Source organism: Poecilia latipinna, unplaced genomic scaffold, assembly GCF_001443285.1.
Source record: "Poecilia latipinna isolate Pla-1442-1.1 unplaced genomic scaffold, P_latipinna-1.0 Scaffold645, whole genome shotgun sequence".
NCBI classification, from domain to species: Eukaryota; Metazoa; Chordata; class Actinopteri; order Cyprinodontiformes; family Poeciliidae; genus Poecilia; species Poecilia latipinna.
In genome coordinates this window covers 1-27890 of record NW_015113261.1, presented here as the reverse complement: position 1 = coordinate 27890, position 27890 = coordinate 1, and the positions used below count along the sequence as shown (strand labels likewise).

Genomic DNA, 27890 nt, shown 5'->3' with positions numbered 1-27890 from the left:
ATTCTCATTTAGAAAGGCAGGGATGAAAATTATTTCCATGGGCAGAGCGCGAACACACCGCGGGATGCGTGTGTCTCCTCTCTACCATGAAGCGTTTAATACAGAGATAGGTTTATAATCAGGAGATTACCTGCTCTTGTTATTTTATTTTTATTTCAACCAGAGTCTCGTCGCATTTTTACTGCTTCTGTCTGGCGTCTGCTTCGCCTGTGAGTCTGCCGCGGAGCGGTTGTCACACAGGCCGAGAATCGGATTCTGTTGCTGGGAGGAGACCACACAGACTCACCTCCCTCCTTGCTAGCATTATTATTAGCTGGCTACGATGCGTGTCTGCGGCTGCTGTATTTTCTACACAGCAGACCACGTTACAACGAGACAGGTCTTTGGCTAATTGGTTGTGTAACCCTGCTGTACCTAAAGGGTGATTTGGAAATACGCAGCACCTTTCAAGGTAATGTTCTCTCCTGCTAACGTCATTCATGGCTCCAGTGAATGCTGGGGGGGCTGTTGTATTAGCAAGCTAACAGTTAGCTGGGATTTGTTAGCCGCTATTTATTTGCATGCTCAGCCGCTTTGCTAACCCAGTTTACAGCCAATATTCATTTTCAGCTAATGACTGTTGCTTGTAAATTAGGTCTTTGTAACATGAACATATTATCATTATGTTGTAATTTACATAGCAGCTACCCTGCTGTTTCAGCCAACCATTATTAGGCCGTTAATAGTTTCATTGTGATAAAGCAGTACCGCAAGGATAACGCTACAGGTTATAAAACAAGGTAAGCTAATATTAGTTTACCTTGTCCTTTTGTTGTTTTTCTTTAGGAAAAACATTTACCTTCAGCAATGAAATAATGTCTCTTAGTTACAGGTAAAGGTAGCCACTTTGTTTTGCGTTCACCTGTTAGTATTTTTACATTTTCAACTATTTGAAGCCACAATTTCCAAAAAAAAAAAAAAAAACCGACAAGGATATCAAACTGGCTTAGAAATTAAAACTGACATCTCTGTATTGTTGTAAACCAGAAACACAAGCATGGTGAATAACTGAATTCGCAGGTGCATCTCAGCTATGCAGAAAAAGACTGCACCCTACACTGTCTGCTCAGAGTGCTGTATTTGAGCATATTAATGGAAAGTGGAGTGGAAGGACAAAATTGGTTAAAAAAATGTGCACAAGCAGTTTTGACTAGGCAAAAAGAAAATATATTTAAGTTTAGGATAGATTCACAAATTGGGCTGAGGTTGAATTAATTGATGCTAAAGAGGACAAGGCTTTTGCTCAATTGTCCTTAAGTTCTCTTTTTTTGGTGAGATTTTCCTAGAAACTGAATTTGGGGTATTTAACAACATCTGTAAAATTTACAAGAAATATTAACTTGAGGCACTACTCTATGTAATGTGTGTACCGTAATTAACTTTTTATAATTTTTGAGGATTATCTGTACAGATTTTACATTTGAAAGCAAATTATTTAAATGGAAAAAAATGAATAGTTCAAGCTTTTAGTTTAAACTAAAATTTTTTGCTTTGCCACCTGTCAGAAGGATTTCTTTGATTTACTTTGGTCCACACTTAAAACACAATCTAGCTATTGTCTCAAATTCAATACAGTTATCAGATATTGTGTGGGTTGATTTGTATTATGATCCACAGATGCCTTCCATGGTAGACATGATTATATGCTACATTTAGAACTGTTTTTGGTATTTAGTGCTTTTACTAACACCTGACTTAAATGCCATGTGTGTCATAGACAGGCGTTTACTGTATAATCAAAGTTTTGCCATGTGTCACTGTGGAAACAAAAAACTTTAAAGGGGAAAAAAGTTATTTGGATACATTGTCACTTAATCACACTTTTACTATTAGAAAATAGCATTTTGCTCTGCTTCAGTTTGTCCCTCTGCCAACTTTTACCTGCATTTCATTTATGCACTTTGTCATTTAATTATGTATTAGTTTATTTCTCCTGGCAGTTGGATATTGTCAGAGAACTAGAAAGATAAATAATTAGAACAATACTTGGATCTCACATCTTTTTTACACCCATTTGATATCAATTCACTCTTACAAAATGACAAGTTAAACCAAAAATAATTCCTTTAGACCTCCTGCTGGTACTTGGTTTTACCTTTTAGTAAGATAACCACATTCTCTTAAGAATAATGTACGCAGACAAAAGAATATAACTTTTAATCATCAGTTGTCAAAACGAGTACAAAATGTTCAAGTGGCAAGTACAAAGTTGCCCAGTACAGATAAACCTAAACTGCAAAAGCACCAAATAACGGAGTAGGAAAATGACCAACCCCTCTTTTTTTCCCAACATATTCAGCTTCATTTTGTTGCTATATTTATTTTTAAGGATGGATGTTGACTTGTGCGCCGGCGGGGACGGTACCAGGAAGAAACCGGAGTTACCGGTGGCTGCAGACGGCACAATGGATGTAGTACCTTTGGAGATGTATGACTCTGCCAGAGCAAAAATAGCTGCAAACCTGCGGTGGCTTTTTGCCAAAGCCTACGGCATTGGTAAGTTGATTTCCAATAATTTCCTCACAAACGCTCATAGTTTTTGTATTTGGAAATTACTGGCAACTGCGTTGGTCACCTGAAATCTGTATTTTCAGTCTTACAGTCTTATCAAGTGACATATTTTACACCAGAGAGTATGAAACAAAACTGTAGTAAGCACTAAATCAGTAAATTACATGAGAAATTAAAACAGGCTTGATCATTCCCATTTCTTTTGCTAAAGACTGGATGACAAAAGTCTTCAGTTTGGTACATTGGTCTCAAATAACCTCTTTTTTTGATGGGTAATTTTGCTTCCAGAGGCTTCAGTATTCATTATATTTGTTTTATTTATTTTGGGTATTTAAAAGATCATCCAGTTCCAATGTAAACAGTTTGTTCAAAATGAAAGTCTACTGATGTTTGAGAATATGTACGTGCATTATATTACTTGCATTCAGTTTCTGGAACAGAAGAAACAGCCAAAACAACGCTTTGAACTTCCTTGTAGCTGAAATATGCTACACAAATAAAATTTGATTGATCGATTGTCTTGTAAAAATGGTTCCAAAACAACAATAAATATTATAATTTATCTCAATAACTTTTAGGATATTTTATGATACAGCTAAATTTGTTATTGTGACGAACCTTTTTGCAATTTATTTTTCTCATCTTAACAGTAAGTATTTTGCTGTTGAAACTTAACATTCTCAACACACTCAGTCAGCAGTTTGTTTGGTGCTTCAGCAGAAAAACACAATTAAAGGAAAAGCCAGAAAGAAAGCTAAAACACACACATGTAATCCTAACACCAACTCCCCAATGGCAGCTGAAACCTCGCTCACTGACTCACCAGATCTGTGCGTTCTTGTCGGATGGCCAATGAGATTGAACTTAAATCAGACGGAGGGACAGTCACTGATGCTTAATCTATATTTGTTACACTGTGCTCAGTGGATGGAAAATACTCATCTGCACATCACGTCGCTCACACTCCCTGTTGAAGCTGCCTGTGTTAGTAAGAGGACCTTTATGTTAGATGATGCTAGTTTCACCTCAAACACACTTGAGTGGAAATCCAAGAATGTTACCAGTTTTAAGGGAAGGAAAAATTTAAAGCTAAGAGACTATAAGTCATAATTTGCTTGATCAGGGGACTTGGCATTCAGAAAACGTCAGATTTAATTTAAAAGTAATTCAGGATAAGCTTTGTGACGTTTCTTTAATCTCACAAGAATAGGCCTTTTGCAATAAAAAATTTGCTGGTTACTATATTGTTCCGGTAATTATTGAGATAAACAATAATGTTGTTGTTTATACCATTTTTAAATAATATATTAATAAGTTCGCCCCTCAAATATCAACAAACTTTATAGAGAACGCTTAACTCTACAACTTGAAGATATTTTAAATATCCAAAATAAACCACAACTAAAGACGACAAATAAAACGGAAGTAAAAACAACCAAGACCATAAATAAAATGAATTATGATGTCTCTGTAAGCAGAATTGCTATTCAAAAAATGTTAATGGTCAGAATGGAAATTATTGAGATAATTTTAACTTATAATGTGATTAATCATTGCTTATTGTGACAAGTTTGTACAGGATATCCAGTCCATAGTGTTGCCCATAGTTAATTATCGATGTCAGCCTTAATACTTTCCTTTCAAACCTAGTTTTTTGCTCAGGTTTCATCCTCTTCTCTTTTTGCTTTCTTATTTATGTTCGTCGCTCTGCACCGCCTCATTAGTTTTATTGTTGTATTGATGGCTCATATTGGTGCTGTTTGGGACTGGGCCTTCACTCCCTCCCTCTTCTCTTTGACAGACACTTTATATTTGATAGATGTGGATTTCATAACCTGCAGACGTTCTGTCAAAAAGTGTTTTGTGTCTTTGACTACAATATAAAGATGTGAAGCAACTAGTAGAGTAAGAAAAAACAGTAAGTTTATTTTGGGATTAGATTTTAATGAGTATTCAAAGAGGTTGTTTTTTTTTTTTTTTTCAAAATCTGATGTGTAGTGTAGCTTTATCCTCATGAATCATTATGTGGAGAAAAGTGAGGCTTACACAAGCCCTGCACAGCTCACTAATATAATTTTAGACTGTTATGGTGATGAGAGAAATGGGAGTGCTGGTGTGATGGAAACTGGAGCAAATGTTTTGATGACTACCTGAATTATGACAAAATGTTAGGGTGTGAGTTACAGTTGTCATTAGCCTTTCACTACTGGGAAAAATGAACAAAGTCCAGACGTATCTTTCAGTGCTTTTAAGTATCTCCTTACATTGCCGGTTTGTTAGATGTCCAAGGAACATCTCTTTCTGCTTCTCCTGTCCTCACTGGAGAAAATGCCATCTTACTCTAAATATTAACTTTCTTGCATCAACACAAGAAATGACAGAATTTCTGGGCATTCTTTGACATTTTTGACTATGTACGGTGAATTTGTTGTTGCACATAAATGTATTGTAAAGTATATGTTGTCAAAGTAGTCGGGCTACAAGCGAACAATTATTTTAGCAATTGATTTATTCAATTGCTAAAAGAAATTGCCAAAAGAAATTCATCACATTCTGCATTTTTCATTTAACCACTTCAACCTTTTTAATACAGTGTTAGAAATGGATTAAAATGCAAAAAACCAGAATCAATTAATTTTTAAATAAGAAAATAAACATTTTGTTGGCTAATATGCAGTGACGTAGCATTCCTTTAGTGTGTGCTTTATCATTTGTAGCAGGTGATGCATCTGCAGCCAGAAAAAGAAAAAATACTTCCAACATGTGAAAAGCTCAGCTCTTTCTGCTTGTCTTAACATCGATGTAAGGATAATCTGTTTATTTTTTGGATTAACTGATTAATGATTGGAAAGCAAAACATGCACAATATGAGATTTCTTTTCCTTTTTTAAGAATCTGAACCGAGTGGAGCTAAAACTAAACCGCTTGTACAGTTTTGGTAAATTACTGATCTTTCATCAAATGGCCTTTTTTTACTCTGTATTCTCCAGTTAACAATGAATTGATTCCTAAATTAGTTGAGGATTATTTCAAGTCGATTAATCACTGTTAATCTGATTAATCGTTTCAGCCCTACAGAGTAGTGCAGCTTTGTTTGCTGCCTGATGCATCAGTTCCTGAGTTCAGGCTTTGCATGTCTGTTACATCAGCATCATCTCTGGTCAGATCGTACGCCATTAAGCTCTCCTTCATACTCTGTGGTTTGTTATGATCATTATACAGATTTCCAAATGTCACTGAAGCATTCACTTAAAAAATGGCAGTAGAATTGGAGTTTTTAAGGTAAACAGGATTGGGATAGAAAACTTTTTTGTTTTTCCTTCAGGGTTCATTAAGGCTTTACTTGGTTCTGTTGTTGTCAGCCATCATGAGCTTTTGGTAATGATATAGATGGATAATGGCAGCATCTTCCTGCAGACAAAAATGATACGCTGCAGCATAGTCGTGCTTCGGACGCCCAGAGGGAAACGACTCTCAGGTGTACCTGCAATTGCCTTCCTCCCATGGGAACTTAATAAATTAGTCCTGTTTTCTAGTCCCCAGACGGCTCATATGGGGTCTGCTACGATGCAAATACTGCACGGTTGTTTGTTTGGCTTGTGCCGTTTCCGGCAGATGTGAATCCTCTGGCTGTGTCGCAGCTGATCCCAGCCTTGGAAGCTGACTATGCCTGACGGTGAGGACCAGTCGCGCTCGCAGGCAGGTCATTAGCCCTCCGTCTGCTTCTGCTGGTGCAGATTATGGTGTGGCACCGGTCACGGTTGGCTGTGTGTGATCTACAGCATCCTGGCTGTTGTTGCCAGGCTCCATCATGATGCTCCACCCCACCCCAGTTGGTGTGTTTTTTAGCCTGCCCTGGGTTGCAGGAAGGCGGGGTCAGCTGCCACATGACATCAGTGTCTGGAGAATAAACTCCAACGGCAAGACCTCTTTGTTTTCTGCCACAATAAGTCCCACTGTCATGATGTTCATTCACTCCAGGAATGGCAGAAACTGTTGGGTTAAATGTTTAATCATGTGTTGCAAAACTGTTGTCGATTTTTGTATATGGGGACAGAAAAATGACCCGAGCTTAAAGGTACTATAACAGTTGCTGCTCGGCTAATTATGATGAGATTTCCCTTTAAATTAATACCATTTGTTCTCGCAACAAATCTTCTGTGCACTAGAGAATTGCTTCATTAAACCAAAAGCCTTTAAGAGCTTTTTAAGTTGCGTTTCCTAAGACAGTACACTGAGAAGAACAGAAAGAAAAACAAGTCAGAAGAACTTTAAAACCCTGAAACCTTTTACGTTAAAATACCTTTTTAGGCATTTGTTAGTAGCATCTTTCTTATGATATAGTTTTTTGATATAAGAAATCATTATGACTAATATCATACGGCTATATTTTTAAATAAACTCCTATTTTTCTGCTGAGATTCTTTGCATAGGGTTTGAGCAAGTTAAAATTTGGAGCAGTCGAGCACTGGTTCTCGTTTTATTTGCATTTAAGTTTTCAGTTCATCATATGTGGACAAAATGTACAGAGAGTAATTCTCATGCTTTATTTACCATTTTACGTTGAGTGTGCTGCATGAACGTTGTAACCGAGTGTTGTAAGCGGTGTATCACGCAGCGTTTTGGTCATTTCCACTCGGGTATTGGTTTAAGAAGTGAGCTGTAAAAATTTCTGGTTTGTTTTGCTGCTCTGTTGGTGAACATTTTTTATATAAAATGTAAAAAACACTTGGATTGTCAGAGATTTCTGATTATGGGATAAATAAATAAAAATTTCTTCCATAAATCAGTCTTTTTTGGGGGTTTCTTTTTTTATTTTAATTTTTTTTTAAATCTATAGATGCATGCACCTATATTATGCAATTGTTGCTTCTTTTAGCTTCCTTTAATGGATAAATGTGGAGAATCTTGCAGATCCTTCATTGTTTTCTGTTTGATTCAAAAGTATTACCTGTGTAAAGTAACCCGCAGCACATCTTTTCCAATCAGATTTAAAAATGGATCAAAATCAAGTCGGTATCATCCAGAAAAATCCTGATTGGTGCATCTGTTTTGAAAATCCAAACTCTTTAGGTCACATCTGCAAATGCTAAAAGCTGTGTGTACACACATATTTACCTCCAAGTTACCATTTGATAGCTTTTGGGATTTAATTATACTTAATTTTTTCCCTTTTTTCTCTTTACCCTTCCTGCTTGCTCTCTAGTATTTGACCTGCAGGTTGCTGATGAGAAGGTTTCTCGTTGCCTTCACAGTGTGAAAACCAGGAACTCGTCATACACACACATGCAGCTTTCGCTGTGTTATCACATCTCTGGCAGAAATCTAAACAGGTTTAACAGAAACAGGGTTATTTCTGCTGCCACACCATTTTATGCTGGAAGTTGGAAGGATTTTTTATTTTAAACATGTGGCTTACCTTCAGGATAAATCTGGTTTGCGCTGCTGCTTTGCTCTGTGCCCTTGTAAGGCAGTGGCGTCTGGTTTTGAGAATGACCTCACATTTGGAGTAACAGAACTAGTCACAGTTTTCCTCCTTGTGGCTCCAACTTTAAGTAAGCATTGGCAAAGTGTGCCGTCACCTGAGCAGCCTTGGATTAGCAGGATCTGCGGCCCAAGCTACTCTTAAAGCAACACACTCACTTATAGTTACAAAGAGCTCCGTTTACTCGCAGTAAACAAACCTAGAACAAATATTACACGTATCATGATTTGGAGATAGAGATGCTTTTGTGTTGCCTGGCACCAATAATACACATTTTCCTACTTCCTTCAGGGTTCACACAGGTGCTTCAAATCTTTGAAAATGCTTGCGGGTGTTTTCAAAGTTTGAAAAGTGTTTGATATTCAAACTGCGCAGTTTTGTAATAAATGCAATCCAATGTTTGGTTAAAAGCCTAAATTTAAAAAAAAAAAAAAAAAAACTTTTACAGTTGAAACCAGATTTTTTTTTTTTCCAACTAAGAAAGAAACAGACACTTTTTTTTCTCAGTCTAAAGTTAAATTAGTTTAAACTTCTCTTATTTTAGGTTAGTTAGAATTCCAAAAAGGATTTCTATTTGCTGTAAGTGTCCCTGCTACAGAAGCAGAATATTGTCACTAAAAAATAACTCGTATATTACATAATAGTGAATTGAAACTCTTTTTTTCCTTTGTTTTATTTTTATCTCAATTATGCTGGAAAAGTTTGAAAAGTTCTTGAATTTCATTGTGGGTAAAGTGTACATACCCCATTGCTTACAAACTGTTATCATATTAAACTATGTGAGTAGTTGAGTTTTAAAATGGGGCACTTCACATTCCTCTTTTAGAGCTTCATTAAGAGCCACCTCCGTCACCTAAACCCAGATTCTTTCCCTTGCAGGCCATATTCCAGAGGACCTGCGGGACCCGTTCTACACAGACCAGTACGACCAGGAGCACATCAAGCCCCCCGTCATCCGTCTTCTTCTGTCCTGCGAGCTTTACTGCCGTGTGTGCGCTCTCATCCTGAAGACCGAGCAGGCCGCGTCGCTTCAGTCCCACCTGTCGGTCATCCAGGCTCTGTCCAGAAAGGGCATTTATGTCATGGAGAGCGACGACACGCCCGTCACAGATGGAGACCTGGCCTGCATTCCTATCAAAATGGTAAGGAAGTGTCTCAAAAATTGAGCTTAACGTGCAGTGCTGTGGTGGAAGTATTTGCTCCAACCTATGGATTTATTCTGTTCTTGCTTTTTTAACAAATAGAAGATGGTTTTTAAATCAGAATCTCATTCATTAAAGAAGAAGGTGGCCAAACCAAACTGATGATATGTGAAAATTAGCTGCTTCATAAGCCGAACGGCTGCTTGTTCTACAAATGTAGAACAATAAATGTTGATTTTCAAATGGTTATTAATTTCCTGTTAATGAACATTTAATTTTTGGAAAAGCTGGATTTCTGCCCAGAATCTGCAATCTTGTTTTACAGCTTCTGTTTATTTGGACAGAAGCTGTCCAAATGAATTCAGGTTCACTTCCCGACAGGGTAGAGTAATTTGCAATTTCTTATAAAGTAAAGAAAGAGAGGAATTAAAGTCAGATTTGGATCAGAATTTATTTCTAAGCCATGTTGCCCAGTCCTAATTTTAAACCCACGTTGTTTCTTTTCATTTCTAACCTAACTCTGCAAAACAAGAACTGGCTGTATGAAATGCATGTAACTTATGGGTGTTGCCATGTTAACTGATGAGATGCAACACGCAAAGCAAAATCCTAATCACAGCTCTAACTTTGAATGGGAGTCTTTGTGCAGCTGGTATGGCAGTCAAATCCCAGATCCTTTGAATAGAAAAGATAAGATTGCAGCCAAATCATCTGGAGCTTGTTCCAACAAGTCAAGCAGCAAACTGTGTCCACAACTCTGTCATGCAAAGTGCAGCTTGTTGGTTTTATGAGCAATCGTGACCAATGGATTTCATGCCCACACAAAGTTCTTCACAAAAGCGTTATTAACTAAAGCCTGGCTAAGATTGATCAAGCGTCTGATTAAGGAAACCAGCATTATTTCTACTGGTTTTACTGTTTAATGACATCAACGTAGCACAGTTTCTTTTTTACCAAAAACATGCAGTCTGTACCAAAACTAACATTCCTTGACTAAATCAACACCTGCCGACTTTTACTGCGTTTTGGTTCCGTTTCATGTTTTAGATTAAAAAAGATAAACAAAAAGCGCATATTCAAACAATTCTAGCTAATTTACTTTCTAATACTCTTTAGAGAAGGTGTGTTCAAACTTTTTGTCATGTGGGCCAAAATTATAGTAATAAAAATGTAAAAAAAATAAAATAAAATTGTAATACATTAAAATAAAATCAAGCAGTTATAGTTATAGAAACAATCCAAAACTTTAAAAGGATTTTGCACATTTTCCCTTGTAAAGGAAATTTAATTTAGTTTTCAAATTCTTTTGGGCTTGTTTGAACAAATTTATTCTGCTTATAAGAAAAAGATCTGAGCCACTTTCTTTCAAAAACACTTGCAATATTTAGCCAAGTTAAGTAAATTAGATAAAAGTTGGTTAACTTTTTGCATTGTGCTTAATATTTTCTACTGTAGGAAAATTACAATATAAAATATTATTTTTAATTATTATAATTATTTTTAATCGGCTGGTGTAAACTTTTTAAAAATAAAAATTTTGCACCAGCACCTGTGATGGACTGGCAAAATTTGTGTCTTTCTTGAATTGCAGTTCCTCATCCAAACTGTTTCGTAGTTTTTCTCCATTTTCTGAAATTCACACAAAAAACAGTAACTTACTGTGTTGTTTAGTTTCCTAAGCAAGTCGGGTTTTACAAACTAGAGCTGTGAATGAGCAACAGGACCTGATGAAACTCTGAGGTCACCATAACATCTGTAAAACTTATTTGCTACTGACATTTTTAAAACGTGTCTTCAGTTTTTCTTTCTTTATTTCTTTTGCTCTCTTCACTTTAAAATAATAATAATTAAAAAAAAAAAAACCCTCCCTGAGAGCCAAAATGTCCCACATCATCACCACTTTCGGCTGTTGCCTTTCAGTGCACCTCATCACAGTGTGTGTGGTGTTCACTGACCTCGTGTAACCGCGACATTCTGGCTTTCAAACTCAATAATCCACATGGGCCTGTGTGTAAGCAGCCAGACACAAAGCCTAGCTAGGAGATGGAAAAATTATGAGCTTATCTCTGATGGACTGCTGTAACCCTCCTCCCGGTTTGCTGACTTGACAGGAGGTTTCCATGGCAACCGTTTTCCCTACTATTTCAAAGCGTGTGTGTGTGTGAATGAAGGCGCCGCTGCACATGCAGACGGCCTCTCTGCGCCTCGTCTACGTTGTTTTTACGTTGCCAGCGCCTCTGAAGCCTTGGAGGGAGCCGCCCTCCTGGGTCAGCTTAGGTTAGGCGAATGTGTGCACAAAGTCCGCCAGGATGGACGCAGGGCTTGGGGCAACATGCTCCCAGTAGGGCTGCTCCCTGCACCAATGAAGGAAGCACGGTGGAAAACAAAAGACTGGAAGCACAGTCAGTTTTTGTGCTCTTATTTTGTTGTTCTTGTTGACATACAGGTGTTACATTTGGATGTTTTTATACCAAACTACATTGAACTTATTACATGTTTATTTCCTGTGCATCCATATGAAATTTTAAAATATGCAATTTAAAAAATCAAATTTTTACAACTCCAATTAGGTGAGTTACAAAGGACTAATTTTGATTCCCATCAACCTTTGTTGGGAATTTAAAATGTCACCAAATATTTAGGTTTTTCCCCATTTCTTAAACTAAAACAAATGTGATTTATCAAAACATTTACAGCAAAAGACTAAACCAAAAAGAGGACAGATTCTAGTCTTTTAAAATAATGTTATTCATATTAAAAACACAGACATTTGCACCAGTCTAATCTGGACAATAATAAAATAAAGATTTTATTACAGAAACTAAAAAGAATATCAAAACGTATGTACAAAATATTCCTGTTGCTGACTCGTTTGGCAAGATTTACTGCATTAATGCTGTGCAGCATGGAGCTACACAGCTGAGAGGATTATGAAGCCTACGTTGCTTTAATAGCAGTTCTCAGATGGTCTGAATTTAGTCATCAATTATTCTGACGACTAATCGGATTAAAAAATTTGACATTCTGCTGATTTTTTTATTTTTTTTATTTAAGAGTTTTTGTACAAAATTAGAAATACATTAAATGATGCAAAGAACCAAATAATTCAGCTTTTTAAATAAGACAACAAACATTACCCTAAACCCAACATGCATCTTTTAATGCTAATTTATTTTTGGACAATTTGGCTTAGTTACTATTCTGAACAAGTTGTTTGTTCTGCAATTTGCCTCTTTTTTTTGAGTCTGGACAATCCAGTAATCAATGACTGAATTGGTTGACGATTATTTCAATAATCGATTAATCACGATTAATCAGATCACTTCAGCCCTGGTCTGAATTGTTGGCTGTGATGTCTCTTGTCTTCCTCATAATATAATATAATATATATTCCATAGGCTTCCGCTCCAACTCGTTTTCTGGATAATGAAGCTCAGTGACGTTCTGGTCATTAAAGTTGATACCTTTGGCGATGTGAGCAGGTGCCAAGTCCTGCTGGAAAATTAAACCAGCATCTCCATAAAGTTTGTCAGCAAAAGGAAGCATAAAGTGCTTAAAAATTTCCTGTTGGGCAGCTGCACTCACGTTACACTCAACAAAACACAATAGACCAACACCCAGCAGATGACTTCGCTCCACAAATCATGGAAACTTCACTCTGGATGCATAAAAGAAAACGTCAGAACTTATGCAATGCATTTTAACTTTTATCTGTCCCTAACTTTGTCTGTTTGAAAGTATATTTTCTGTTAGTCTCCATGTAGGTTGTGCTGTAGGAAAAGCTCTGAATAACTCTCATTTTCTGTTAACAAGCTTAGTCTCTGTGCACTTCCATCAGCAATTGGATTACGCCGGGAGCGAGTTTCATTACGCGCTGACAGAAACAATGCTGTATGTTTTTATGGATTTGTTGTGTAATGGCTTTGAGTGACATGGCCTTCTGGAGTACTGTGCAATAAGCATGAATTAATATCTTTTTGTCACAAGTTAATGTCCAAAACATTACAAGGAAAAGGATCAGGTTTGCGTGTGTAATGTCACATTCAATTAATAGCAGCAGTGTTTTTGGGGGTATTTGTATTTTAAGGGTCCTGCTTGTACATCCTGCTAACCTGTAATATTTTTATGATAAGTACTTTTAACTGCCCTGGATATCCACACCTGATTCATATTTTTAGGTGCTGTGATGCTAAATCTCAGAGTGATCTGTGTTGGAGGAAGAATCAGAAAAATGTCAGGAATTGTATCCGAATGACATGTTCCTGATAGTGTGGCTCTAATTAAGGCCGTTGTAACAATTAGTTTAGTAATTGAGTAATCTGTTGGTTATTCTGACTAGTAATCAAATAAAACATTGTTCCATTCTAGATTCGCTACTTTGGCTAGTAAAAGAAATTTATGAAATAAAAAATGCTAGTGGTCAGTTCCTTATCTTTTAAGTGCAATAAGATTCAAACATCACGCTTGGTCTCAAATTTGAAGAACAGAGAGAAACAGAGAGAGTCTTAAGTGCAAAAAAATCAATCAAGGTTATTTGTATAGAACATTTTAGTTACATGGCACTTCAAAGTGGTTCACATCATGAAAGCATAAACGCTTTTGTATAGGCAACAGCTGTGAAAACCAATAAGATTATTCATTTTGTCAAGTGTCATTGTTAAAATCATCAGTACTCATGAAATGTGTTGGTCACTGTTGCATTTAAAAACCAGAAAAACAAATGAGAATTGAAACATATCACATTAGCTTTTAAAAATTAAAAAGCAAACTTAAATTGAAGTGTTAATTCTACATTTTATTCTCAAGTTTGAAGTATGAAAAAGCTTTATATATATATGATCTATTTTTTCACATCATCACTTTTCTTGATTAGCAAGTACCTGTCATGCCTGCTGAATTGTTTCCTTGTACGTGTTAAACCAGCCAGATTCTACGTTCTGATCTCTTCTTGCAGTGTTAGGTTAAGTTAGTGGAGGAAAAAAATCTAACATAATTGAATTATCCTGTTTCTCTTGCTAACAGAGTGCACACATTTCAATGATCGATGCTCTCATGATGGCCTACACAGTTGAGATGATCAGCATCGAGAAAGTGGTGGCTTCTGTCAAGCGCTTTTCTACCTTCAGTGCCTCAAAGGAGCTGCCCTTTGACCTTGAGGATGCCATGGTCTTCTGGATCAACAAGGTTCTGACAAACTTTTGAGATATTAGAAACGCAGCAGGACCTATTTTACTAGCTGTCAACTCTCTGAAACATTCAGCTTCTGTTGCATAAATAAACTTCTACAGTTTATTTTTTCAGTATTTGGGTTTTTTCTTACTGACCTAAAGTTTAAAAAAGATGCACCAATCAGATTAAAATCTGTAAACTTTTAGCTGTAATTCAAAGTTTGAACAATCTGGTTGTCTTTTAGGATCATCTAAGTTTTTTTTTTTTGACAATTTCTGTTTGGGATCAATAAAGTATTTTTTGATTGCTTTGCAGCAGCTGTTTGAATATAAATACAGATTTAAAGTCACTTAATGCCACATGGGAAATTAAAATTTGATATGTTTTCTTTCTGGGTATAAACATCAACATGTTTTGATTTCTGTTGCAGGTGAACATGAAAATGAGGGAGATGATGGAAAGGGAACACAAAGTGAAGCATCACCCTCTGGAGTCGCCCAGCCACCAAAAGGTAACGCCATTCAGTGTGACTGTACAGAAAGTTATTAACTTTAAGATGAAATTCTTCTCATTTCCAGATCAAGCTGGGAAAAATTGAGGGTTGATTCAAGAAAGCAGCAACTTCCTTTGTTGGCTTTGGGAATGTCTCTTTGTAATGCTATTTCTGCAGCTCCTTTTTCTCTACTCTGGAAGCAGATCTGATCCTTTTGCTTGTAACCTCTGACTTTTTATTCTCTCTGCTCCTGTTCCTCATACCTCCCTCCTCCTCTTCCTCCTTCTCTTGTCCCTGCAAACTGGATAGTCTCCCTCCAAATGGTATTGGAAGCTAGTCCCTGTAAGTTGGATGCCAGCCCCTGCCCATACACCCGTTCTTGCCTATAATCCCCCCTTTTTGCACGCATAGTTTTGTGTTGATGTGCGCGCACACTCCACCATGGCTCATTCAAGCTCATTCAGTGGTGCCGTTTGTCACCTGCGCCTCATCAATGGGGGAGAAAGGAGACTTCTTTTCCATTGTGGCTAACATGCCAGACAGGTGTATGGCATTCCAGCCTTTTAAGCGCTCTAAAGATGCTTCCTTTGCTACGCATTGTCAGGCCATGTGGATTCTCTGTGCGTAAGTGTATGTGGTTATTTGCTTGTACAGTGAGAGTAAAGAGCCATGCCCACACGTCTCCTTTGCTTTGCAGACCCATCCTTGGCTACCACCTCTCACTGATCTGCTTAGTCATTCTCCCACCAGTCTCTCTCTCTCTTTCTCTCTCGTTCTTTCCTGCTTTCTCACACCAAGTAAAATGTGCCCACGACTTCCTCTGACAGTGACTCTGCTTTGTGTATGTCAGCCTGATGCCATGCCCGAGCTGGCCCACAGCATGCTGGAGCCGCCGGATCTCTACGAAGTGGTACAGTGTGCTGTCCTAGTCGGGAGAAGAATTATCTGTAGTGCTGTAAAAAATGCTTTCTCCCTCAGATTTATTCTGCTTTGTACGTTTCTTTGTCTAAGTTTCTCTGACCTTAAAACCGATTTTAAGACAAGATAGAAATATTGATTATTCTTTGAATCATTTGAATGATTAATTGGATAAATAAATTTGGCATATTCTGTGGAAAAGATGAAAATGAACGAATAGTTAATTTCCATTTTAAAATGGGAAAATGTATATATTTTTTTTGCCTAAAATGCAATAACATAACATTCCTCTTTGATCGCTTATAGATTCATTGATTAACTTTTGCATGGCCTATTAATAATTAGATGGCAAAAGGTGCGTAATGGAAGATTTAGTTGGCAGAATTTGAACTGGAAGAAGCTAAAACTATGTGCCACTCAAATATTTACAAAGGTTTTTTTTATCTTAAATGCAAATTTATATTTTTTGTACAGTTTTGTCTTAATTACTGCTGTGAATACATCATTCTTTCAGCAATTGGCCTTCTTTGACTCTATTTTCCATTTAGTAATCTGCCGATTATTAAATTAGTTGGTGTTTATTTCAATAATCCATTAATCACAATTAATCCAATTAATCGTTTTAGCCCTAGACAGAAGAAATACAAAATGCGGTTTTAAAATGGGGGGGGGAGGGAAGAGTCTATCCAAACCAGCTTTGATTGTTTGTTGTGTTTCAGAAATGAGGTTAGTTTTACACCAGATGTAACGGGATTCGCACCTTCCAAAGAGTTTCACTTTTTCCCATAGTCTTGTGGGAACCATCCGCATCGGGTTTTCTCAGATGTGAAACAGACCTTTGGGTTCTTTTTGGTCTTCTAGTGGATTCAGTTTTTGCCTAATTACGTCACAAACACTGACTTTAAGCAAACAAGGCCTTCGGTGCTTTAGATGTTCTGGGTTATTTTGTCACTTCCTGGATGAATTCATGATCAGGCCTTGAATAGTTTTGGTAGAGGAACTCCTCAGATCGTTCACCACTTCCACTTTTATTCTATTTTTGCGCTACAGCTAGGCCTGTCACGATAACAAATTTTGCTGAGCGATTAATTGTCTAAAAAAATTATTGCGATAAACGATAATATTGTTTCAAGACCTTTTGACACTGATTTAATGGAAATGACTAATAATGTACGCTATTTCCTGGCATAGATAGATACACTTTATTTTCAAAAGAACATGACACTGGAACTGATAAACTAAATAAACAAAACAACCAAAAACAAAAATAAAATGGATTCTCAGTCTCCATTAACAAAAAACGTACTTGAATAAAAAGTAAACATAAAGCCAAAGTGAAAATAAATACTGTCTTCAACCAAAAGAATGCAGATTATGAAGTCTGTATACTATATCGCCCTACAGTAATTACTAGATTTAAATGGAGAAGATGGGCACATCCGACTACCTAATGCAATAGTTCACACTACACGATTTTTTGCCCCTATTTTCCCATTATGACAATCTTGGATCGTTGGCCGATCTAAGATTGTCGCTGGTGATTTCGTAACCGATCATCCTGCAGTATGTGGTGGGTTATGGTAGATTGTCGTGGCCGCTCCGATCTAAATCAGGGTTTTCCCTGACTGGGAGCATTAACGCTGAATGTGACAGGCAGCCAATCAGAAAGCGAAGGATTCTCCTCTGTGCTTTCTGAGGGGAAATTACGGAGGGGAATCCCAAACAGCTGACACGGCGCAACCCGAAGTCCAGCGGACTTTGGAGATGATATGTGGAAACAGCATTAATGTTTATTCAAGATTTAGTGCAAAGAAAATAGAAATGACCATTAGAGGAGTAGGAGCCAAATTGCTACCGCAGCTGATAAACCCGATAAGTTTTCAGCTTTTCTTCGTTAACGTGACATAAATAGGTTATAATGATTTTCATTCAGTCAGAAGAGACTATAATGCCGATAATTAAAATGAGGTCGATAGATTTAATTTATCGTGTGATTAATTGATTTATCGTTTATCGCAACAGGCCTAGCTACAGTTTCATATGTGTATTTTTAGTTGGCTTGGATTACCTTCCCCTCCATTAATAAGTTAAATCATCATTAAACTGCATTTTGTATTTTCTTGGTTTGCTTTCTCTAATCTTTCAAAATCTGCTCAGTGTGAAACATGTTGCAAAGCGTTTTTTACAGCACTGCATTTAGAGCCTTTAGTTTGGTTGTTAGCCTCTCTTATGACCTTAAATGCTTCCTTTAGTTTCATGAAATGGCCTCAAAAAGACCCAGACTTAGACGTTGGTTAATGCTTTAGTCGTGTGTGTGTTTAGGTAGAGATTTTTCTTGTTTGGTTATGTTGTACTGAATGTGAGATGTGTTTAGAATAAACCTGTTTTTCTTTAGTCTTTGTGAGATTTGTATTCTCATAGCACTGTCTTTAAATGCGTATATTATTTGCATTTAAAGGTTTGATATAGTGGTGCACTTTTTTCAGTTTTCTTTAAAAGGCATTATTCAGATTTTAGCCAATACTGATTTTAACTTTTATTTTTAATCATTTAAGAAGTTACTAAATAAAATGACGATCATTAAATGGTGTGACTTGTTAACATGAATTAATATGAATAAATGTGTCAGCTTTGACTTATCAGTGCTGTGGAACAACTCTGAAATCAGGAATGCGTTCATTATCCATTTTATATACAAGCCGCAGTGTTTAGTGTGTAAATATGTTGTTGTCGTGGTAACAATGTCTGCAGTGCTAACAAACGACAGTATTTGTTTACAACAATATTAAGTGTCAAAAGATATTCAGCCTGATTGATTAAACCTGACACACACGGTGTTTCCTGACATGAGGTTCTTTGTAATGGCAGATGAGAATGAGGTGTAATTCAGAGTGCCACCACAATATTCATCAAAAATATCGCCATTGATTAATTTCGCTGAGGTATTTACATTTTTAATTTTAGTGGATTCTGCAGAGTTTTTATGGGTGCTGCTTGAATTTCAATGAGGTGTTTTCAAGGTTTGGAAAGTGCTTGATTTCTGTGTAAAGTCCTTCAAAGTCCTTGATATTCTTTCTGCATAGTTTTGTAAGAAAGGCCAAACTAACTTTTGATTAAAATCCTTAATTTGTAAAGCGTGATTAATAGTTGAAACCAGATATTGAAAGATAATAAATATCAAACTTTTTTTTTGTTTTATGTCAGTTGGAATTACAAATATTATTTCTATTTGCTAATGCTAGAAAGTCTTTGAAAATGCTTTAATTTTACTATGGAAAAAGTGTACGAACCCCAGAATCTATAAGTTTCATTATCTAAGCTTAGGTTTCCAATTTTTTTTTTTTTTAATCCCACAAATTGAAAACTGAACCGACTCACAACAATTTGATCAACTTTCAGTGCTGAATGTTCTTGCTTCCTCTAAGTGGGCCACTGATTAGCCCAGTTTCCAAGCCAGTCAGCTGATTTGTGCAGCGTAGTTTAACTGGGTTTCATCTCTGGCCATCTGCTTCTAAACACCAGAGAGAGGTTGATTCCTCTGCTCTGCTGTTCATGCTACAACTCTAACACCGTCACCTCCATCTCCTCACAGTAAACCATCTTCAGGGTTCTCCCCACTGGAACTGATTTATTGTACGATTTGATATTTTCAGTCAGCAGCAGGCCTGTCACGATAACACATTTTGCTGGACGACAAATTGTCCCAGAAGTTATTAGGATAAACGATAATATTGTTGTTTTCTATATCATTTTCAAGTGATGTAATGCAAGAACACATTCTCAAAGATCAATAGACTTTCAATTCAAATTAACATTTGATGCTGGAACTGGAAGACATTTTAAATATCCAAAATAAGTAAACAGAACAAACAAAATAAAAATTATTTTGAAATCTCTGTAAACAAAATTGACCTTCAGATTAATTGAGACCAAAGTACCAGACTGAAGACTTTTGTCATCCAGTAGAAAGAGAGAAAAAAGAAAAACGATAATTCATGCAAATGGAAATAATTGAGCTTGTTTTATCATGTAATTAATTGATCTACTGCTTATTGCGACAGACCTAGTCAGCAGTGTAATGTTTTCAAAATACATCATTAAACTGATCAGCTGAAGGGTAATAAAGTAAATCCCCCACTCGGTCAAAGTCCTGGGGGGAACCTTGACCTGCTGCCTTCATTAGTTTGAGCATTAACTGAAGGAGAACCTTCAAGGTTAATGTGCTTTGAAGAACGCATTTCAGTATTAATTGGAAAATTGATTTATAGCTGGGGAACCGTGTTGTTGCTTGAGGGATGTTTCATGATGACATTCTTATCCTCATGAAACCCCGATGGTCTCCCCCTGCTGGTTAGGTCCGGTATCGTCGAGAGCACGCATCAGGTCGCCAGCTGCCCTTCTTCCCGCTGCTGGAAGACCTCATGAGGGACGTTTGTGACGGCGGCGCGCTGCTCACCGTGGTCCACTACTACTGCCCTGATATCATGAAGCTGGAGGGTGAGATGTAGTTCATTCACACTTTTACACTCTCAAAATCTCTAGCAACATCTTACTAATTATCAGTTGCCTTCAAATAAACGACAATAAACTTCCTCTGAATAAAATCTTTTTTTTTTTTTTTTTTTTTTTTTTTTTTCTTCAATGTGGTGGTGCTGGAAAAATGTGAAAACTTACCTGGAAAATGCTTGAAAAGTGATTTATTTTTACAGTGGGAAAATGTACAAACCCCTGTGAATGTAGCATGAATGTGTGTAAGACTATTTTTGTTTTTCGCACACGGCTCACAGTTCCTCTCAGCGTGACATTTGTAGTCGTCCGGTCACTGAGCTGCATCCCGATCTGACCCGTTCTCTGCCGCCTGTCTGATCAGATATTTGCCTGAAGGAAGTCCCTTCCATCGCTGATAGTCTGTACAACATCCAGCTGCTGAGAGAATTTGCCAGTGAATATCTGAATAAAAGCTGCTATCTGACAATGGAGGACATGCTCTACTCACCGCTTGTTCTCAAGGTAATCACATCCGACAGATTTCAGTTTCTTTCATGGAAGTCAAAGTACTCAACTTGTACTGCTGCTTTTAAATGTCACCACTTCTCTCCATTCAAGCATTTCTGATGTGCTTCAAACTCTGTCTGCAGCACAACGTTATGGTGTTCATTGCTGAGCTGTTCTGGTGGTTTGAGACGGTCAAGCCAGAGTTCGTCCAACCCAGAGACCTTCAAGAGTTTAAAGATGGTAAGCATCACAACAAACAAAACCCAAAGTGCATTGTTAGTTGGTTCTTTACTTTTTTCCAAAGTTATTAAGAGCCACTCTGGAAGATCCAACGAGCCACTTGTGGTCCCGCAGGTTGCAGATGGCTGTAATTTCTCCCTTTTTTTTCCCCATTTAGCTCGAGCCATAGCTCATCCCAAGAGTGCCCGGCCATCAGTGCCCATCTCCAACGCCACCAAGCGCAGCTTTCTGACTAGTCCTGGCGTGGCAGATAACCAGAGCAACCCCGAAGTCTGTAACAGGTACTTCCTGCACCCCGAAGGCTCTGACCCTCTGTAAGTCTCTTCTCGTCTTTTTTACTTTCCCTTCACCTCCTTTTTTAGCAGCTGCAGTAAATTCAAACATGGGTACATGTAGTGGTGTCTGGTGTTCCTTCTCACATGATTCTGTGTCATGGTTGTCTAAACCCATTCCAACTGTGTGTTTTCTGTGCTGTCTTGAAATATAATGTGAGGCATTTAGGGCTGCAACTGACAATTATTCTGACTATTATTCAGATTTTTTTTAAAAAGCACATTCTGCGCATTTTTCATTTTATTCTGTATATAAAACAAATACAGTTCATTCTTTGAATGAGAAAATGAACATTTTATTGAATAAAATGCAATAAAATTGAATTCCTTCAGTGTATGCTTGATCATTTTTAGCAAAGGATGCATCTGCAGCTAAAACATTTCTAACGTGTGAAAAGCTCGGCCCTTTCTGCTTGATTTAACATCGGTACAGTGCAGAGCTAAATTTTGTTACAGAATTTGTACTAAGTGAAGTTAAACTAAGTAATTTGAGAAGTTCTGGCAAAATGTATATATTATTTGTACAGTTTTGGTTTTACGACTCTGAATATGATGCTTTTCATCAAATTACCTTTTTTATGTATGTGTACTCCAGTTAACAATTAATCTATTCCTAAATTGCTAATAATTTCAATCACTATTACAGTTTCAACCCTAGAAGCATTAGATTCTATTGAAATGTACTGTTTTTATTGTTTCTTTGTCTATTTTTTACAGTAAGGGTTTCTTAGGAACTTCTAATTGCATTTGTTATGCTTGCTCTTAGTAAGGGCGGTCCGGCCTTCAGTCCCTCTCATCCACTGCTTCCTCTTAGACAGAGGCAACAAAAACAGCAAGGGGACGACGGCGGAGGTAAATATAAGTCTTCACATCTCTTGGGAATGAAGGTTCATTTTCTTGTCCTACTTCATTTTTATTTTTTCCCTCCGTAGGCTTGAGAAACCGTTCGAACTCTCTCAGTCAGATGGATGGACAACAACTCAGAGGCTCTGCTGCAGCGTGGCCCGACAAAAGGCAAAGGTACATGGGAAAAAAAACACACTTTTATTCAATCGATGTCATATTTACAGTTGCTGTTAGTACTCCCAGCCTTTGAACTTGAACACATTTTGTCAGTACAACCACTAACGTCTTTTTTATTGGGATTTTATTTGATAGATCACTACAAAGTAGTGCATGGCTTTAAAGTGGAAAGAAACTTGTTGCTATGATACCCCTAAATAAAACTGCAACCACGATGTGTTGTGTGGAAGCCTATCATTCGAACCAAACCAAACTCCTGAATTACTGGAGTCCGAAGTTCAACCTAGGGGTATGAAATGATTGAATGTCAAACACAATTTAAGAATGGTGCAAATTTGACCTCCTGCCAACTTCCTTTCCGTCCTAATCTGACCACAAAAGTGGAAAAATTGTAAACTGTACATCATTCAAATTCAAAAATACTTAATTGATCCAAAGGGAAATTAATCATAAAAAAACTTTTTGTTTTTTAGACCCCTGTCCACGCTGAGCCCCTTCATGCTGCATTCTGCCACCGACAGCGACGCTGACATTGCCTCTGGCGACAGCGTGAGTCTGGCTCGCTCCATTAGCAAGGACAGCCTGGCGTCCAACGTCACCAACGTCACTCCTAAACATCAGACCGCCGTCCACCAGTCGTCTGCCATGCGAAGAGTCAACGGCCACAATCTACTGAGTCATGTCAACATGGAGGACGGGGAAGAAACTCCCGCCGACGCTACTGTCATCCCAAAACGATCCGACGGGCCTGCTGCGTCAGCCACAGCCATACCTAGACCTTCCTCCGACTCCACTCCTGACGCCGACGGCTTTTACCTTGAACCACTGATGCCTGCTGTTCTGAAAACGGCTAAAGAGAAATCTGTATGTCTGAACAAAGAGGAGGAGAGCGGGGAGGGGCCCCGCTCGGCAGGTAGGGGTTCCTTACGCCGTGGAGATGGGTCTTCAGCTGCCGTTCGCAGAAAAGCGCCTTCTGATCTCAACCAGACGTTTCCCGCTCCAGGCGAAGAGGAACGCTTGACGGACGAGCGGCAGCAGGCGGATTTCAGAGCGGTCATAACCAGGGAGCCAGCTGAAGGTTTCTACCTTACTCGGACTCTGCCCAGCCAAAGTGCGTCCACGGTCCGGAGGCAGAGCTGGAGGACCTGGATGAGGAAGAGGAGGATCTGGACGAAGCTCTGACCACTAAAGACTCGAGGAAAGGTTACGGCGAAGCAGACGAAGAGGAGTCAGCCAAGCTCCAGGAGGACATGAATGTCAAAGAGCACGAAGACAAAGACTTTAATGGCGCCAGCGGCCGCTCCAGCCCCTGCCTCAGCACACACTCCCAAGCTAGCAGCATGGCCAGCGGCAGCGTGCGCATGACCTCCTTCGCTGAGCGAAAAGCGCAGCAGCAGCGCTTCGGCAGCAACCACGACCTGCGCTCCAGCGCCTCCAGCTCCCAGAGGACGACCCCGGACGGGTCGGAGAGCAGCGGACCCCTGTCGTCGTCTTGGAGACTGAAGAGAGATCAGAGCACTTCCTCCCCCTTGGGAGGGTGCAATCGTCCAGGTGACGGTGGCACCAACGTGCTGGCGTCTGAAATCGTTCAGCTCCGGATGCAGCTGGAGGAGAAGCGGCGAGCCATTGAGCACCAGAAGAAGAAGATGGAGGTGCTGGCGGCGAGGCAGAGACAGAAGCTGGGCAAAGCGGCGTTTCTGCACATCGTTAAGAAAGGAGGCGGACGGAGCGACACGCTGCCCAGCTCACTCAAAGCAGACATCTCTAAAGACGATCTCAACGGGGAGAAGGGACCCTTAAGCAAAGACGATATGTGTGTCGACACCCTACGGGGGCAGAAGGAGGCAGAGGGGATGGGTGCCTTGGAAGCAGACAAGAAGGGGAACGGCGGGAGCTTTTATCTCGACGAGGAACTGGACCTGAACGAGTGCAGCCGCTCCATCGAGCTGCTGAACGAAGCCATCGGCAGCATCCAGCAGCAGATGATGCAACTGTCGCTGCAGCAGGAGATGCTGATGAAACAGAATGTGCAATCCCCACCCTGCGCGACGCCGCCTCCTCCACACGCAGGAGACAAAAACGGTGACTCGAAGACGGGAGGCTTTCACTTCGTGGAGCACCTCTCTGGGTCGGGCAGCGCCCCCACCAGGAAGCCGCCCAAGCTGAGCTCAGGCCGGAGCTCCAGGTCCAAGCCGTCCGAGCTGAAACTGGCGAAGGAGCAGAGCCGACCGGCCTCCAGGGCTCTCACCCCGACCCAGGGCGGGTCAGAAACCTTAGCAAGCCCACGGCAGTTATCTGGAGGCAGGTCCCCCAGATGCGATCGAAACCCCACCGCCGCGGAGATGATGGACCGACCGGGATCTGGGCATGTCAGAAGTGCCACCTTCCGCCTTCAGGACGAGGCTAACATGCGCCTGCCAACCCGCGTGGACCTAGCATGCGTGCCTGCACCAGAACCGCTTGGCGAGTCTGGGTCCAGCACGCAGGTAGAGGGTGACGTCAGTTCCTCAGAGAAGGAAGGACTCCTGTCAGAAGAGGCACAGCGAAGCAAAACCCACCTGATTGAGGTGGATCTGTCCGAGCTGAAGGCCCCAGAGGAAGAGGAGGGCACCGAGGACGCCGCGGCAGAGAAAGGCGATGGAGAGCAGAAGTCAGTGATGGGCTTCTTCTTCAAGGTAATCCTTTTCTCATTTCATGTTTGTTTTGTTTTTTTTGTTTGTTTTTTTTTGTTTCTTTTCGTATAACGATTTTATGAGCTGAAGTAAGGCTGGACAAAATGACTGAAAAAGCCATCATAAGTGTGTGTGCTGTGGTGGTGCAGGGGTTAAACACAACCCACATATGGAGGCCTTAGTCCTCCATGCAGCTGTCGCAGGTTCGATTCCCGGCCTTGGCGACCTTTGCTGCATGTCTTCCCCCTTCTCTCATTACCCACTTTCCTGTCAATTAACTATCAAATAAAGGCCACTAGAGCCAAAAAGATCTTTAAAAAAAAAGCCATCGTAATATAAAGTTTCATATCAGTTGATATTAATAATTGTCTATTGATAATTATTGATTAGGTTTTATTTATTTATTTTTTTTAAATATCTGTAGTACTGCCAAACAGGTGAGGTGATCTTTATCATTTTTAACATTTTTAGGATTCACGGTGGTGAAACCTTAAACTGCTGCTGTACCAGTTTGTTGCTCGGCAACCAAAAAGTGAGTGAGTTGCTAGGGAACCAAAGACTGAGTGAGTTGGTTGATGCCATCAAATTTGCTTTGCTAGCATTGAGAGTTTCAGCGGCTAAAGCCTTTTCTCTGCCTACATCCCCCAGAATGCTGTGCGGTTCTGGATTGGCGTTCAGTAAATATTCTATTCTAAAATATAGATTATCTATTGATATTGATCGCTTGTCTACCGCAATATATATTGTTACAGATTTATTCCCCAGTCCCAAGCTTAAGTGATCTTTACTTGTCTACTCATCCACTGTATTATATTATTAATGCAGCTTATTACAAAAATTTTGCACAAACATTTTCCAAAGTACAGATGCCTAACAGCACATCTACGTTAAGCATTTAACTTTCCTACTACCAGATATGAATAGACTTGCTCTATTTTTCTGAACTGTAATTCAGTTTTTTTCATCGTTTGGCTGGTAGTGTGTCTTACAGTCATTGTTTTTTTCCCTCTTCATGTCATATTTTTGGACTAATGCAACTTATACTCTGGAGCGACAGAAAGTTAGTACATTTAGGACTGTACTTCTCTCTTGCTTTGTTACAAGAACACCAGTCTCATTTTTGACCTAAGAGAATCTTGGGAAAGTATGAGCTGCGAATGATGAATTTGGAGGAGTCTTGGTCACATCACTGTGACGTAATCGGTCTACTAATGCAGCCTTTGAATATGGACACACACAACATTGATCTTAAACCACTTTGTAAAGGGTTTGACTTTTCTGTTGAGGGTGGATTGGAAAATTAGAGTTGAGTATTTGAAAAGGAAAATGTGCGTTACCTCTCCAAGTAGTCATAAAGTATTGATTTTATCTCTACAGTGAAATTTGGTCTAGTTGTTTTGTAATTAAATGATGTTTAACATTTTACCATATCCTAGGATGAGCAGAAAGCTGAGGATGAACTTGCGAAGAAGAGGGCAGCATTCCTGCTGAAACAACAGAAGAAAGCCGAGGAGGCTCGTATTCGCAAACAACAGCTAGAAGCTGAATCCGAACTGAAACGAGATGAAGCCAGGTAGATCAACCAGTAATGGCAAACGGATCTTACCGTCCCATAAAATGCTAAAATTGGTATTTGGTTTGAACAAGGCGAAAAGCGGAGGAGGACCGCTTGCGTAAAGAGGAGGAGAAGACGCGGCGGGAGCTGATAAAGCAGGAGTATCTTCGGCGGAAGCAGCAGGAGATGTTTGAGGAGCAAGGCCTGGTGAAGCCCAAAACGCCCAAACCCAAGCAGAAACACAAACACAAGGCGGTTATCAGAGAGGAATCTGCCACTGATGATTTCTCCAAGTGCTCTTCCACACGTGAGACTCTTAAATCAGAACTTCCCTTCACATTAAAGCTGCACTGTGTAACTTTTATTAAATATATTTGGTGAAACTGTCACTATGTTAAGACTGTATGTTAAGAGACAGAAAATCTGAAAAAAAAAATTGAGCTCATCTGCCTTCTCCCAGTGATAACTAGAATCAACCAATCAGGGTCTCAGCGCTGTAAATCAGTCTCCTGTAGCGCTGCTCATTCCCTTTTCATTCCCCTCCTTTAGCTATGCTGCAGCTAGCAAAGCCTGCAGCGAATGCTAAGGCTAGTTAGCATGTACACCGAACATGGTGGATAATCGGTTTTTCTGTAAAGGCAAGTTGTTTCTCCAACATTTGCTCATTTAGCAGCAAGTACATGATGTTGATTGACAGCGCTGAGGCTCTCCTCTTGGTTCTGATTGGTTAATTTTGACAGGGAGCATTGCATTTTTTTATACGACAATAGTTGTTCAAGGAGGAGGTGAAGGAAACTGATCTTTTCACAGAATATCTGTCCCATAAGATTACATCATGTCAAAAAACATACTTCTTATATATTTTATCTTTTCCAGTTCTTTGCTTTACTTTTGTTACATCTACAGATATATTACCAAGATTTTCTTTCCAAACCCCAAATTGCGTTGCATTAAACATTGAATTTCTCTTCTTTGCAGCAGACAACCTGAGCAACGCCCAGTCAGGCTCCAATCTGTCTCTGGCCTCTGCAGCGACAAACGAGGCCGACAGCGTCAACTCCGGAGGGGCCGGCTCCCAGCGGTAAATTACACCACAGCTGCATTTGTAATTGTAACCTTGTTAATTGTGAATCTGTTCTGTAATGAATTACGACATCCCCTAATTTCTCTCGCTCTCTGTTTTTGTTGCCGTGTCCAGCTGTGACTCTGTGGAGTCGTTTCCAGGCAGTCGCAACAACAGCCGAGCCGCAGAGAGAGACTGGGACAACGGCTCCACCGCGTCCTCCATCACTTCCATGGCTGAATACACTGGTGAG

At 39.3% G+C, this 27890-nt stretch overlaps 1 protein-coding gene across 1 annotated transcript; it reads left to right on the top strand.

The window, feature by feature from the left end:
• Window positions 1-27884, top strand: camsap1b (calmodulin regulated spectrin-associated protein 1b; the record flags this gene model as incomplete). Its single annotated transcript, XM_015043695.1, is given in 18 exon segments — window positions 1-451; window positions 2369-2535; window positions 8915-9177; window positions 14200-14361; window positions 14777-14857; window positions 15690-15749; window positions 20113-20254; window positions 20628-20767; window positions 20896-20992; window positions 21150-21306; window positions 22091-22176; window positions 22257-22344; window positions 22821-23434; window positions 23437-25022; window positions 26456-26592; window positions 26667-26881; window positions 27553-27655; window positions 27773-27884. Coding segments are annotated over 17 exon segments (4209 nt in total), but the record flags the coding sequence as incomplete, so codon positions are not given.
• Window positions 27885-27890: the final 6 nt, after the last annotated feature.